This window comes from Nothobranchius furzeri, chromosome 4 (genome assembly GCF_043380555.1).
Source record: "Nothobranchius furzeri strain GRZ-AD chromosome 4, NfurGRZ-RIMD1, whole genome shotgun sequence".
Classification (NCBI taxonomy): domain Eukaryota; kingdom Metazoa; phylum Chordata; class Actinopteri; order Cyprinodontiformes; family Nothobranchiidae; genus Nothobranchius; species Nothobranchius furzeri.
The window spans coordinates 18066477-18078780 of record NC_091744.1 but is presented as its reverse complement, the minus strand read 5'-3'; the positions used below and the strand labels follow the sequence as shown (position 1 = coordinate 18078780).

At 45.3% G+C, this 12304-nt stretch overlaps 1 protein-coding gene across 15 annotated transcripts in view; it reads left to right on the top strand.

Annotated features, from left to right (window-relative positions):
• The window catches only part of fat1a (FAT atypical cadherin 1a), a 117321-nt gene extending 105343 nt beyond the window's left edge, over positions 1–11978 (top strand). For 3 of the 15 annotated variants that reach the window (XM_015963864.3, XM_015963882.3, XM_015963899.3), the window contains 10 exons: positions 94–316; positions 406–537; positions 620–777; positions 1778–2246; positions 3435–3588; positions 3673–3783; positions 3869–4512; positions 6671–6808; positions 8266–8301; positions 10354–11978. In XM_015963864.3, coding sequence (XP_015819350.1) covers positions 94–316; positions 406–537; positions 620–777; positions 1778–2246; positions 3435–3588; positions 3673–3783; positions 3869–4512; positions 6671–6808; positions 8266–8301; positions 10354–11006 — 2718 coding nt within the window. In that variant the 3' untranslated portion in view covers positions 11007–11978. Of the gene's footprint in view, positions 1–93; positions 317–405; positions 538–619; positions 778–1777; positions 2247–3434; positions 3589–3672; positions 3784–3868; positions 4513–6670; positions 6809–6989; positions 7938–8265; positions 8302–10353 lie in introns of those variants that run through there. The other 12 variants (XM_015963891.3, XM_015963872.3, XR_008563865.2 and 9 more) reach the window with 11 other exon arrangements.
• The last annotated feature ends 326 nt before the right edge of the window (positions 11979–12304 follow it).

Below are 12304 nucleotides of genomic sequence, written 5' to 3'. Positions count from 1 at the left end.
TAGACGCTTAAAATAAACACGTTGTTGCCTTTCAGGTCAAATAATTAAGGCGGCTTTTACTTCCTGAGTTATTGTCTTCTGGTTTATGTCCAGGTTGTCTTCCGTAAGCTGAACTCGTCTGCCAGTGTGATCGAGGAGATGACGGGGGTTCGTATCGTGCGTGTGGTTCAGAAGCTGTGTGCAGGTCTGGACTGCCCGCTGCACTTCTGTGATGAGGTCATCTCGCTGGATAAAAGCACCATGTCCACCTACAGCACAGCTCGCCTCAGCTTTGTCACCCCGCGACACCAGAGAGCTGCCACCTGCCAGTGTGAAGGTACTCCAGTCAAACCTCTCACACACACACACACACACACTTGTTCCTGTCAGACGTTTCCTTCTTCATACATGTTTTTTGGCTCGCAGGTGGTAAATGCCCTGTGTTGAACAACGTGTGTGAAAACAACCTGTGTCCAGAGGGCATGGACTGCGTGGCCGATCCCAGAGACACCGTGTACAGCTGTGTGTGTCCTGAGGGCAAAAAGAGCAAGTGCTCTGGTAAGAAGCCATCTCCTGTGTTTTTACTCAATCAGACTCGTGTCCTCTGTAACCCGTATTCCCACCTGTTTCACCGTGTCAGATGGCCACTCGCTGACTTTCAGCGGAAGCGGTTATGTGAAGTATCGTCTGATGGAGAACGAGAACAAGGAGCTGATGAAACTGTCTCTGAGGCTCAGGACCTTCTCCAGCCACGCTACGGTCATGTACGCTAAAGGGACTGACTACAGCATCCTCGAGGTGTGTGCTGCTTAGAAGGAACGACCTTGGTAACACTTTACAATAAAGGTCCCTTTACTAATGTTACTTAGTGCATTATTAGGCAGTAATAAACTATTTATTAATGTATTAACAACTGCATAACCATATTATGTAATGCATAAGCAGACACCCTCCTGGCCCTTTGTCCTAACCTTAAGGACACCTAATAGTAAACAATACTGGGATTGTCGATAAAGAGTTCCTTTGTTTATTAATGCTTAATAACACACTAATTAACGTTAATAAAAGGGACCCTTAATGTAAAATGGTCTTTTATGATCCGCCTAAGGCTACAAGCTGGCTTGTTCTGACCAGCTTCACAGGAATTTCAATGTGCATTAACAGTTTTCTGCCATCCATCATGGTGAAAGGGGCGGTCCCATGTGTGATGTCACTTAGAGCCGGAGCTGTCATGACACAAACAGCTGATTCTCAGCATGTAAAAAGAGAAATTCACAAGCAAAGTTGTTTCATTTAACCTCTTTGATAATTCTACACTGTGCCCCCCCACCCCCACCCCCACCCTCTCCCCAACCCACACACACACACACACACACACACACACACACACACACGAGGGGCGATGGGAATGTGGTGGTGAGCTGAGAGAAAAACAACAGCACCAGTTGTTTTAGTGGTGGGGAAATGGACAGCATTCCTTTTTGAGTCGGTCTGGCGAAGCCGTCTGCATGCCAGGCTCAAACCGTGACTGCACCAGAGAAGCGTCGGTGATTAGTAACTGCCATATAAATCTGCAGTCGTTGTGTTAATGGTTAAAAATACGCTGGAATATTGATGTTTTTCTGACAAATGTGAATTTTTGTGAAATTAGAAGAAATGCTTGTTGTTGACTGAAGGACTGTCAAAGTCTAATTTGTGACTGATTAAATCAGTCAGCACGAGTAATACTAATGAAGTCTGATTATGATCAGAAAATCAGATTTTCTCTGTTCTGACTGAAGCGCTTGTTTTGATGCAGGTCGTGAACGGTCGTCTGCAGTATAAATTCGACTGCGGCAGTGGGCCGGGCCTGGTGTCCGTTCACAGCGCTCAGGTCAACGATGGCGAATGGCACTCCGTTTCCCTGGAAGTGGATGGTAACTACGCTAAACTGGTGCTGGACCGCGTGCACGCCGCCTCCGGCACTGCCCCCGGCACTCTGCGCACACTCAACCTGGACAACACCATGTACTTTGGCGGCTATTTCCGTCAGCACAGCTCCCCCCGCCTTGGGCGCAGTCTGCCCATCTCTAACGGGTTTCGAGGCTGCATGGAGGCCGTCGCGCTGAACGGTCAGGAGCTGCCTCTCAACACCAGAGCCCGGCGAGCCCACGCCGTGCTGGAAGACATTGTGGACGTGGCTCCAGGCTGTGCCCTCCCACCTGCTGAGAGTTGCTCCAGCAACCCCTGCACCAACGGAGGAAGCTGCACTTCGCTGCCTAATGGAGGTGAGCCTTCTTCACTCATCACACGTTCCTTTTGCCCAAAGATTTCATGCATTTTAAATAGAAGAGGGCGTCTAATGTACACCTTTTGTTTTTTATAATGCAACAACATTTAGTGCAGTTTCACTAGAGATCGGTTTAAAAAACAAATACATCTCTGAATTAATTTTATATTAGACCCACCAACAGTACTACTAAGGCACTATTACTTTCCTTCACTAGCAGCTTTTTGCAAATATTTTGTAATTCTAATGCCAAACTTCCTATATAAATTATTAGCATTCTGATTAGGGGCGTGTCTTGGCGTGTCTGGTGATACGATGTGTCACGATAGTGAAAACCTGAGGATATTTGTGGTTTTTAAGGCTGAACTGAGTTAGGAAATTCAGGCCAGACTCTCCCAAGACACATCCAGCCTTATCAAGAGATCTGTTCCATCAGAATGAAGATGGTGAAAACTGCTGCCACCTAGAGTTTGAATTGTTTCAGAAATAATATAATAAATGTGAGCATTTAAATTCTCAGTAAAATAACAATAACCTTCTTTTAAATACAAGTACAGTATCATAATGTAAAATATCTCAGTATTCCAGTGCGGATGTTTGCTTACATTCCTAGTGATGATTAAAGACAAGGTCACTCTGAGTTTAACATGCAGACTAAACATGAATGTTTATTAATATTATTAATAATAATAATAATATTAATAATTATTCATCTACCTGTTTCCTGTAACAGCTGCCGGTAGACAACAGACGGGGAGATGCTCACATTAGAAACGCCCGTCAAAATATCATAATGTCAAGACTGCATCTGTGGGTTCACCTGTCTTGGCTCGTGACGGGGAAAGCTGGTGTTGATTTAGTGTCCAGGAGAGAGCAGAGTTGGCTAGCAGAAGCTAACTGTTAGCATTAGCAACTTCACAACATAGAAGAACTCCTTATGGCTTGTGTAATTTGTGGAGATGAAACATCAACGTTGCAGAGCAAACAGTCAGTGGTAAAGACCCCAGATCCTGCCGTCTTCACTTCACCGCTGCGGTGGCTTATAGTTCCTGAAACAGGAGCGCCAGAGCTTCTGTCCAACAGAGATCGACCCACAGGGCATTCATTTATACTAGCGACCACTGCAGATGGGTTGAAAAAACAAGTCAGCTCTGCTCATCGTCCTTTTTCTGTGGGAACTCTTCAGGCTACTTCTGCAAGTGTCCTGCCTCGTTCATGGGCACACACTGTGATGTCACCTTAAGTCCTTGTGCCTCCAACCCCTGCCTGTACGGTGGCACCTGTGTTCCTCGTGCTGACGACTTCTACTGCCAGTGCAGAGGCCAGTACTCAGGACAAAGGTATCCGCCCTCAGCAGTATCTCCTTATAGACATGTTCTGTTTCCTTTCAGGCGTAGGACCAAGTATGTTCTTTCTGAATGCAGGTGCCAGTTAGGTCCGTACTGCAGAGACAACCCCTGTAAAAACAGCGGGAAGTGCATTGACAGCCTGGACGGCCCAGTGTGTGAGTGTGAGGCGGGTTTCCAGGGCGACAGGTTTGTCCGTCTGTTTTTAACACCTGCCATTTTATTTACATCCTCTTTGCTGCAGCAGACCCCTGAGTGTCCTTACTGTGTGCAGGTGTCTGAGCGACGTCGACGAGTGCATCAAGAACCCCTGCTCCAACGGGGGCAACTGCCAGAACACGTACGGCTCGTTCAAGTGTAACTGCTCTCTGGGTTTCAGGGGGCACGTGTGCGAGTTCCCTGTCGAGGTTCCCAACGAATTTGTCTCCACCTCATGGAACATTGGCTTGGAGGAGGTGGTCGGCATTGTGGTCTTCTTGTCCAGCATCTTCATACTCGTCCTCCTTTTCATCCTTATTCGTAAGAGAGCCTGCCGCAGCAGGTCGAAGACCGATGACGATGACAAACACGCGGGAAGCTCGGGTGTGCCCCATTCCTTTCTCCAGAGACCTTACTTTGACTCCAAACTCAACAAAAACATCTATTCAGACATCCCTCCTCAGGTGCCGGTGCGACCCATCTCCTATACTCCCAGCATCCCGAGCGACTCGCGGAACAACTTGGACAGAAACTCGTTCGAGGGGTCAACCATCCCAGAGCACCCAGAGTTTACTACCTTCAACCCAGATTCTGTGCACGGACACCGTAAGACAGTGGCGGTGTGCAGCGTGGCGCCCAACCTTCCCCCTCCTCCACCATCCAACTCCGTGTCCGACAGCGACTCCATCCAGAAACCAAACTGGGACTACGACTACGACAGTAAGTCCACCTTAACCCGGAATCTCAGACGCCTTTTACTTTTAAGAAGCACCCTCTAGAGCAGGGGTGCCCAATTCTGGTCCTGGATGTCCGGTTCCCAGAGTGTTTTAGTTTGACCTCTGCTTCAAAACACCTGATTTCAATCAGCAGGTGATTAACGGGCTTCTGCAGACCCTGATGAGCTGCTGCAGGTGATTCAACTACTGAATCAAGTGTGTTGGAGCAGAAAAAGCACAAACCTGCTGGATACCGGCCCTCCAGCACCAGGATTGGGCACCCCTGCTCTAGATTTTAGAGGCAGCACTCGGCACAGATTTAGTCCGAATATGAAATGATTCTGTTTGTGAACTTTAAGATGGAAACTTGTAGCGGAATCTCCAGCAAATGGACCATTAGCCTTCCACAAAAACAAAGAAACGGTGAAAAAATGTATTTTAAAATGAATCTTCAATTATTTTTCCTTTCCACTGGTAGAATGAAAACACACAACCCATCTCAGCCTGGTAAATGTATGGGATCTCATTTCTGCTGGGCCATAAAACATATTTACACCCCGTAAGTCGATGTAATGGGACAGAGTCTGGAGATTAATGAATTACACTCCGGTTGATTAGATTGAGGCCAGCCTAAGCAGAGCTCCAACCAGACGCGCTGCGATGCATTTCAAACGCGCCCCACAACTAGCTTCCAGCTGACTCTGCTAAAGCTGCATAACTCTGCTGTTCTTTAGGGAAACTGCATCAAGCGGCACATTAAAGACCGGAACGGCAATGCCAGCTGGCCAGGAGGGAAAAATATTAAAGATGACAACGTGAATGTTTTATTTAGGAAATACAAGACAGTTTAACGAGTTATTGGTAATTAAATGACCTGAGATTCAGACGTGGGAGAATCTTTGAGTTTGTTGTTTATAGATGTTTTATCATAATTTCCCTCATCACTGATTTAGAGAATTTTTCTTTTATCACCTTGTCTATAAAACAGATATAAGGATAATTTGTGCCAAATTCCAAAGTTCCTTAGAAAAAAATTTCTTCAAACTTCTAGTTTTTAAAAGACGTACGTGTCTGCGGCTGTGGGGGTGCAGTTGTCCCACATGTAAATGGGTTATTTGTGCGTGTGACGAAAATCCCCACTAAGGTTGAGCGATTGGATGAATTATTCTTCCATCGGGGATTGGCCAAGCCCTTAGCCGATCATTTCTTTTATGCCGATGAATTCGTCTCATAGATGTGACATAGCAAACTCAAATCTGCCTGTTTTTTGCGACTCTTGTTCTGTGTACATCCGAGTATTTCCCATCATTTGAAAACTGATTCTTGTGATTCCAATGATAGTCAAGAATTCAACCATAACTGTAGCCGAGTCTTGTCTGCGCCTCCAGCTGGGTCGGCACCGGTTGCCTGGGAAACCCACAAGCAGATATGAAAGAATACGGCTCACCCCCTCCAAACGTTCCCTTCTGGTGAAGGAGGCGGAAAAGAAATCCTCCAGACTAAGATGCTGCTGTTTGTCTTTCTGAGCAAAGTGTGTGCGTTTGTTTTAGTTAGCGACAAATTTCTACACATGGCAGCGGGGGTGGTGTCACTGGCTCTATGCGGCTCCCTCAGTCTGTAAGGCAGCTCCTCCCCTTGGCGTAGTTTTCACACAGGAAGTGTGTGTGTACTAAGACTCTGGTAGGGGGTGACTTGCTCTTTAGGCATCCTTTTACTTTACATCTGGTGAGACTTTCTCCTTGTATCGTCTTTTCTTTCATTCTGTCTCCTCTTTGTGTGTGACAGAGATGGTGTGGCGAGGATAACTGCAATAAGACACAAGCATGCTAGTTGCTCTCATCTAAGTAGGCATATCTGCAGCAGTAACATCGAAGAAGCAGATATGTGGTGCAAAAAACAGGCGCTGCACGTTTGAATGTACCTGGGGCGGGAGTGTGAAACCGTCTGACTTGTAGTGAGGACGAGTTTATTACTTTATATTCTGAACTCACCTCACCTGTGATGCTGTGATTAGCATTCAGCTAGCTAGACACACATTATTAGCGGATTAAACAAGGAAAAATGCATCCCCTAACAAGAAGAGGCAGGAGAAATTTTTATTTTTAATCTGAATGTATTTGGTTGATTTCCATCTTGACACCCAGCTGTGCTTTTGTTACCAGCCAAAGTGGTGGACCTGGAGCCGTGCCTGAACAAGAAGCCAGTGGAGGAAAGCGCCGGCCATCCCTACAACACCAGGGGCAGCATGTCCGAGGTCCACTCCCTCAGCTCCTTCCAGTCAGAGTCATGTGACGATAATGGTACGCCTTCAGTCAGGTCCTTTGGGTGGTTTCAAGAGGAACTAATCTGACTGAACTGGTTTATTTTTACTGGTTTATTTAAATGCTAACTCTCTGAATCTGTGCAGTTTGGATGGCCTTATTTGTGGCTGTGGGGGTCACGTGTCTTCTCTTTTTTTTTCTCTTCGCTGCGGGGCTTCAGCTCCCATATGGATCAAATCAGTCCACAGATCCAGAACAAGGTTTTAAGTTGGGGGGGGGTCCAGCCTGTAAGTCCTCAGTCACTGTCGATGCAGACGGAAGCAATCACAACCACCTGTACACTGTAATTCTCCTGGGAATGTTGATTCCAAAATGAAAAGAAAACATTTCCAAGGCCACTCTTTGTTCTGGCTTTCAAGTTTATACGAGTTCTGCTTCAAAAGGAGTTTGATGACCGTCTCAGAAAATCACCCACATCATCGTTTGCTTTGTTTTTATTTAAAACGTGCTGTGCTTTCCTTTTTCTGCTCTTTTTCTCAAACTATAGCTACAAATGGATGTTTAACGCAAACATCAAAGAGCATCACACAAAGGTATAGATGCTTCATTTACATCCTGCCTTTTATTTCTCCCATCCTTCTGATAGTCCCGTCATCAAAACCTTTATCTGAAGTCCAGATTTAAAAACTAGACTGAAGCCTCTTCTCTGTTATTGGAAAACACGCACGCACTTCTTCGTGTGTGGGAATGTCGCGTCTCTGGGGAATTTCACCGATTCTTCCATCTGTGCCGTCAGTGGCGCCCTACAGCTCCTCCGTATGTTGTTGTGTTGTGTTATCCTGCACAAGCAAAAGCAGAGCCCCCTTCATCTCCTCAGAACACACACACACACACACACAATCTTGTCCTCAGCCATTAAACCTAACGCGTGGGCGTCTGAACACGATCAGTGAGATGTGTGGGCCCATGTTTCCATCACTCCCACCACATTTCCTGTTATTCTTTTTTCTACAAGACCTTTTTGACTAATGCTGGATCTCTCTGACCTCCATCCCCTCCTCTATCTCTCACAAGCCTCCGTTGTGACAGTAATCCACTTTGTCACCTCTGTTGTTGACACGGTGGAGGGAGAAGGTACTCTTCCAGCTTCTGTCTGCTGCTCATGTTGTGTGGATGTCAAGTGTAGGCCGTAATGCTGCCATTATCTTAAACACCACCACCCAGCTCTGACCTCTTTAGACTCAGCTGATCAGAAAGTAAAAGTTCAGAGTAAAAAAGCAGCTTTTTCCTGCTGCCTTCGAGCCCCTGATTGTTTCCAACTTCTGATCAGACACCAGCTGACGTCTGTTTAAGAAAATGGCAAAGCTGTTATTAATGAACCCGTCTTCCGTACGTGTCCCATTGCCCTGATCAGCGTCATGATTGTTTATTCTCTTAGACTGTTAATGTGACTTGTTCTTTCTCTCTCTGTCTCCTCCATCTTGCCTCGCGTAAAGAGTCTTTTATGGCTCATGATCTCAAGAACCCAAGAGGTGACTTTTTATATCTTTATTTTGTCTGTTGGTCACAGGTGTAGCCCCCAGTCCCAATCCCCGTCCTCCTAACTTGTAACCACTAACTCTGAAAGGCTGCGACGCTGCCGGGTTCTGTGTCTGTAAGGTCCCTAAACAAACGTCTTTGCATGGTTTAAAATCTGCAGTGGCCTAACCGTGTGTGATGGAAGTTATTTGATAAATAACAGGTTTTTTCTCGTTTTGCGTTTGTGACGATGACAAGTTTTAAACAGCTCTTGTGACGGTCTCTGATTATGAAGCTGTGTTTTCTCCCAGCCACTGTTTAGTTAAACCAAAGGCAGCACGCTTGTCTGTGCGACGTGCGGTTTTAGAGAAAAACAACAAACTGCAAGCAAAGTTTAATTAGCACACATCACAAAAGTGCTTCACAGAGAAAATCACATGAAAATCAAAAGACTAAACACAAATAAATATCATTAAATACATCCAAGGTCATTAATCAAATGAACAAACTAAAGATTTAATCAAAAGTGGTTTTAAATAACATGTTTATTCTCAGTCTGTGGAGGTGCGGACACGTGCAGCGTCGTTATCTGTCGTCGCGCGGGTTCTCAACGATGGAAGAAGTAGAGCCCAATTTTTAAAGGTCAACTTCATACAAAACCATTTTTTTAGTTATTATTTCTAATTATAATCAATCACTGAGTGTTTCATGCAGGCTGTAGTCCTCTCCACCTAACTCCTGCATTAGCATGTGAGAGAAAACAAACCGTGAAACACTAGGATTTAAAAAGCCTGACCCCAAATCCACACTGGAGGCCTCGGCGCCACACCGGGGGAGTGTCTCAGCTTCGCCGCCATCTTCCTTGCTGGACGTGGGACATCACAAAATTCCTTGAGACTTCAAAAGTCAGTTTGTTTACGCCATCTACTATCAGGAAGAAGAAGATCATGTTTGATGTCAAATGTAATGTTCCTTTCCACTGCCAGGAGTAAAGCCATAAAAACACGCCATGGCTCTTCTTGAAAGATACTGGGAGTAAATGAGGTCACATGTGTTAATGTAATCTATATAGATAAGAAATCGCATCACTGCAATAGACTTATTTAGAAATTTGCCAAACATTTTACCCTGAAATCGTGTTATTTCCTGTCTGGTAGCTCTATGCTGGAAATTGAGGTGTCCCAGAAGCAGCTCGTGGCAAAAACAGAACCTGATCCTATCTTCAGCAGCGTGATGCACGGCTTGTAGGATGCGCCTGAAATGTTCCACGCTGCGGACGATTTGGATCAACCCCATGGACTGTGCTGGTTTGTATTTAAGGCAGCGATAGTCCGCTGCCATTCCGCACCGCTGATGCCTCCGGTGTGGATTTGGGGAAGGAGATCTACGTTCCACTGTCAACATTCACAGACTCACTCATCTTGATTTGCGACATGGAAGACCGTTGTTGGATTAGCATCTAGAAAACGTCAGAGAACGTCTCGGCTAGTAAAAGCTAACCGTTAGCATTAGCAACTCCACCACACAGCAGAACTCCTTCAGGCCTGAATTATATGAAGAGATAAAACGTCAACATTGCAAAGCAAATGTTGTCAGTGGTAGAGTTGTGTTGCTGTTAGCCAATCGGAGGCCAGATATCCAAATGCCAGGAAATAAGACTCCAAATCCTGCCATGTTCTGTCACTTTCTCCTCCAACCAATGAAGCGTTTTACACAAAAGCACTCGTCACCAGTAGCTGCTCTACACTCGTGTGTCATTTCCTGTCTAAGTAAGTGTAAAAGGATCGCCTGACTTCAGCTGGTTGGGAGGGTCGTTATTCAACCCATGGCTAAAAATCTGTAAAGATGCACTTCATGTGTGACAAACTTCTAACCCAAGCTAATTACTGCTATGGCACTGAAGCTCTTCTCCTGATCATAACTTGCTGATTCAGGATTACCCGACTGTATAAAACAAGTAATGTTGTGTGACCCCTGCATGATGCTTTGATGATGATTGGCACCCGTTATAACCCGATCTTTCTGCAGAGCTCTAATCTGTGTGTGTGCTTCGGCTTGTCCAACAGGATATCACTGGGACACATCTGATTGGATGCCAAGTGTTCAACTTCCTGAAATCCAGGAGTTTCCGCATTACGAGGTTATTGATCCTCCCGCCCCTCAGTTCGGCGACCAGAGCGCCATCGACACCGACTATTACCCAGGCGGTTTTGACATCGAAAGCGACTTCCCTCCGCCGCCAGAGGACTTCCCCACCAACGACGACTTACCACCGCCTCCTCTGCCTGAGTACAGCGACACGCTGCGGTCTCTCAGCAGAGACCTGGACCAGTCCGGTTCGACCAGCTCCGGGGCGGCACACCAGCGCCCGGCCTTGCCGCAGCTCTACAGCCTTAACCAGTACCTGCCGCATCACTCCTACCCGAGAGACGGGGGTGACACTGAGGGCCAGGGCACCTCCTCCACCTCTGCCACAGTCACCCCTGCCTCCACCATGGGTAACGGCGCTTACCGGGGGGGCTTTGCTTTAGGTTGCATTCGGGACTTCGACTCCTCGGCTCTGGACAACATGTCCATGTCCCTGTACACATCCACGGCCTCCTGCTCGGACATGTCAGCCTGCTGCGAGGAGTCTGAGGTGATGATAAGCGACTACGAGAGTGGTGACGAACAGCTGAACATCCCGATGCTGAGCTCCCAGCAGCACACTGAAGTCTGACACTGGATCCAAACAAAAGTGCCTGAACCCGCAGCTACACCTTATGGTAGCCCTCATCACCAACACTAAACACACACACGTGCACACACGGTCAAGAGAGGTACGGGAGGTCTTCTGTAGCGTAGTTCAGCTCCTGACCCTTCGATCTGGTGTTACTGTTGAGTTAAAGGGGACATATTATGCTTTTATTGTCTGTCAGAAACTTAATGCTGGAATGTCAAATAGAGAAAAGCTGAACAGTTAACACAAACTTTGGCTTTAAACCCAATTTTCTTTTTTAAGTAGCATTTTTTAATATTAAGCACAACTACTCAAACAGAAACACAGCTGAAGTAGTCGAGTTTAAACGGAGCATAATGCGTCCCCCTTTGAATGACTTTGATTTCCTGAAGGATTGACAGAAAAACGGCACCATGACAAAAAATAAAATCATACCAATATTTAGTTTCTATAAAAAATAAAACCAAGCAAAATGTTTTTATACAAATCCTTGTTTTCGATGTAAATTTCTGTGTACAGTTTTGGTTTGAAAGTTTACTAGGTTTTGTAGATATTTTATGCTTTTATTTTCAATGAAAAATGAGTCCGATGGTGTGTTATCAGCATTCTCGTGCTTTCATTCACCAAGAAAAAGAAAATGATAATAAAGAGAGGCACGTGGCTTTTCTCAACACAATGTACTCGTTAAAAGTTTATTGTCTCTTGCTCATTTCAAAGTGGGTCTTCAAAGAGCGACTGCATATTCTCGTGTTTTGTTTTTATTTGTTTGTACATTTTGACTTTGGAGCGTCTTTATTTTTCCACCAAGATAATGGGACCCAGAATATTTATAGTGCCGAGTTCTTCATAGACACGGGACGTTTTCATGTGTCTGTGCGCGTCGGATCAGTGCTATGGTCTTGTTAAGGTTTTTATCAAATACTGCCACAAGCTCACGCTTTCCTACTGGCAATAAATGATTCCTAAAAAACACCACAAAGATCTTTGTGCATTCATTTGTTCTGTTTGTTCTACTGATTGTTTTGAGTGGAATTCATCTGAGTTTCTGCTAGAACTAGTGGTGAGAGCTAATTAAGGCTCAGTGCGGCTTTCTATTCTTTCATCTAGTAAGTTAGTAAATTTGACTTATATAGCACTCATCACAGACATAGAATCACAAAGTGCTTCACATAGATCAAAACAAAATAAAACTAAGTCATAAAATCATAAATAGATTAACATCATAAAATCAAAATGCTCTCAAAACAGAATCAGATTAACGTCAGAAAAATCTAAGTCGTAAAATTATAAAATTTCAT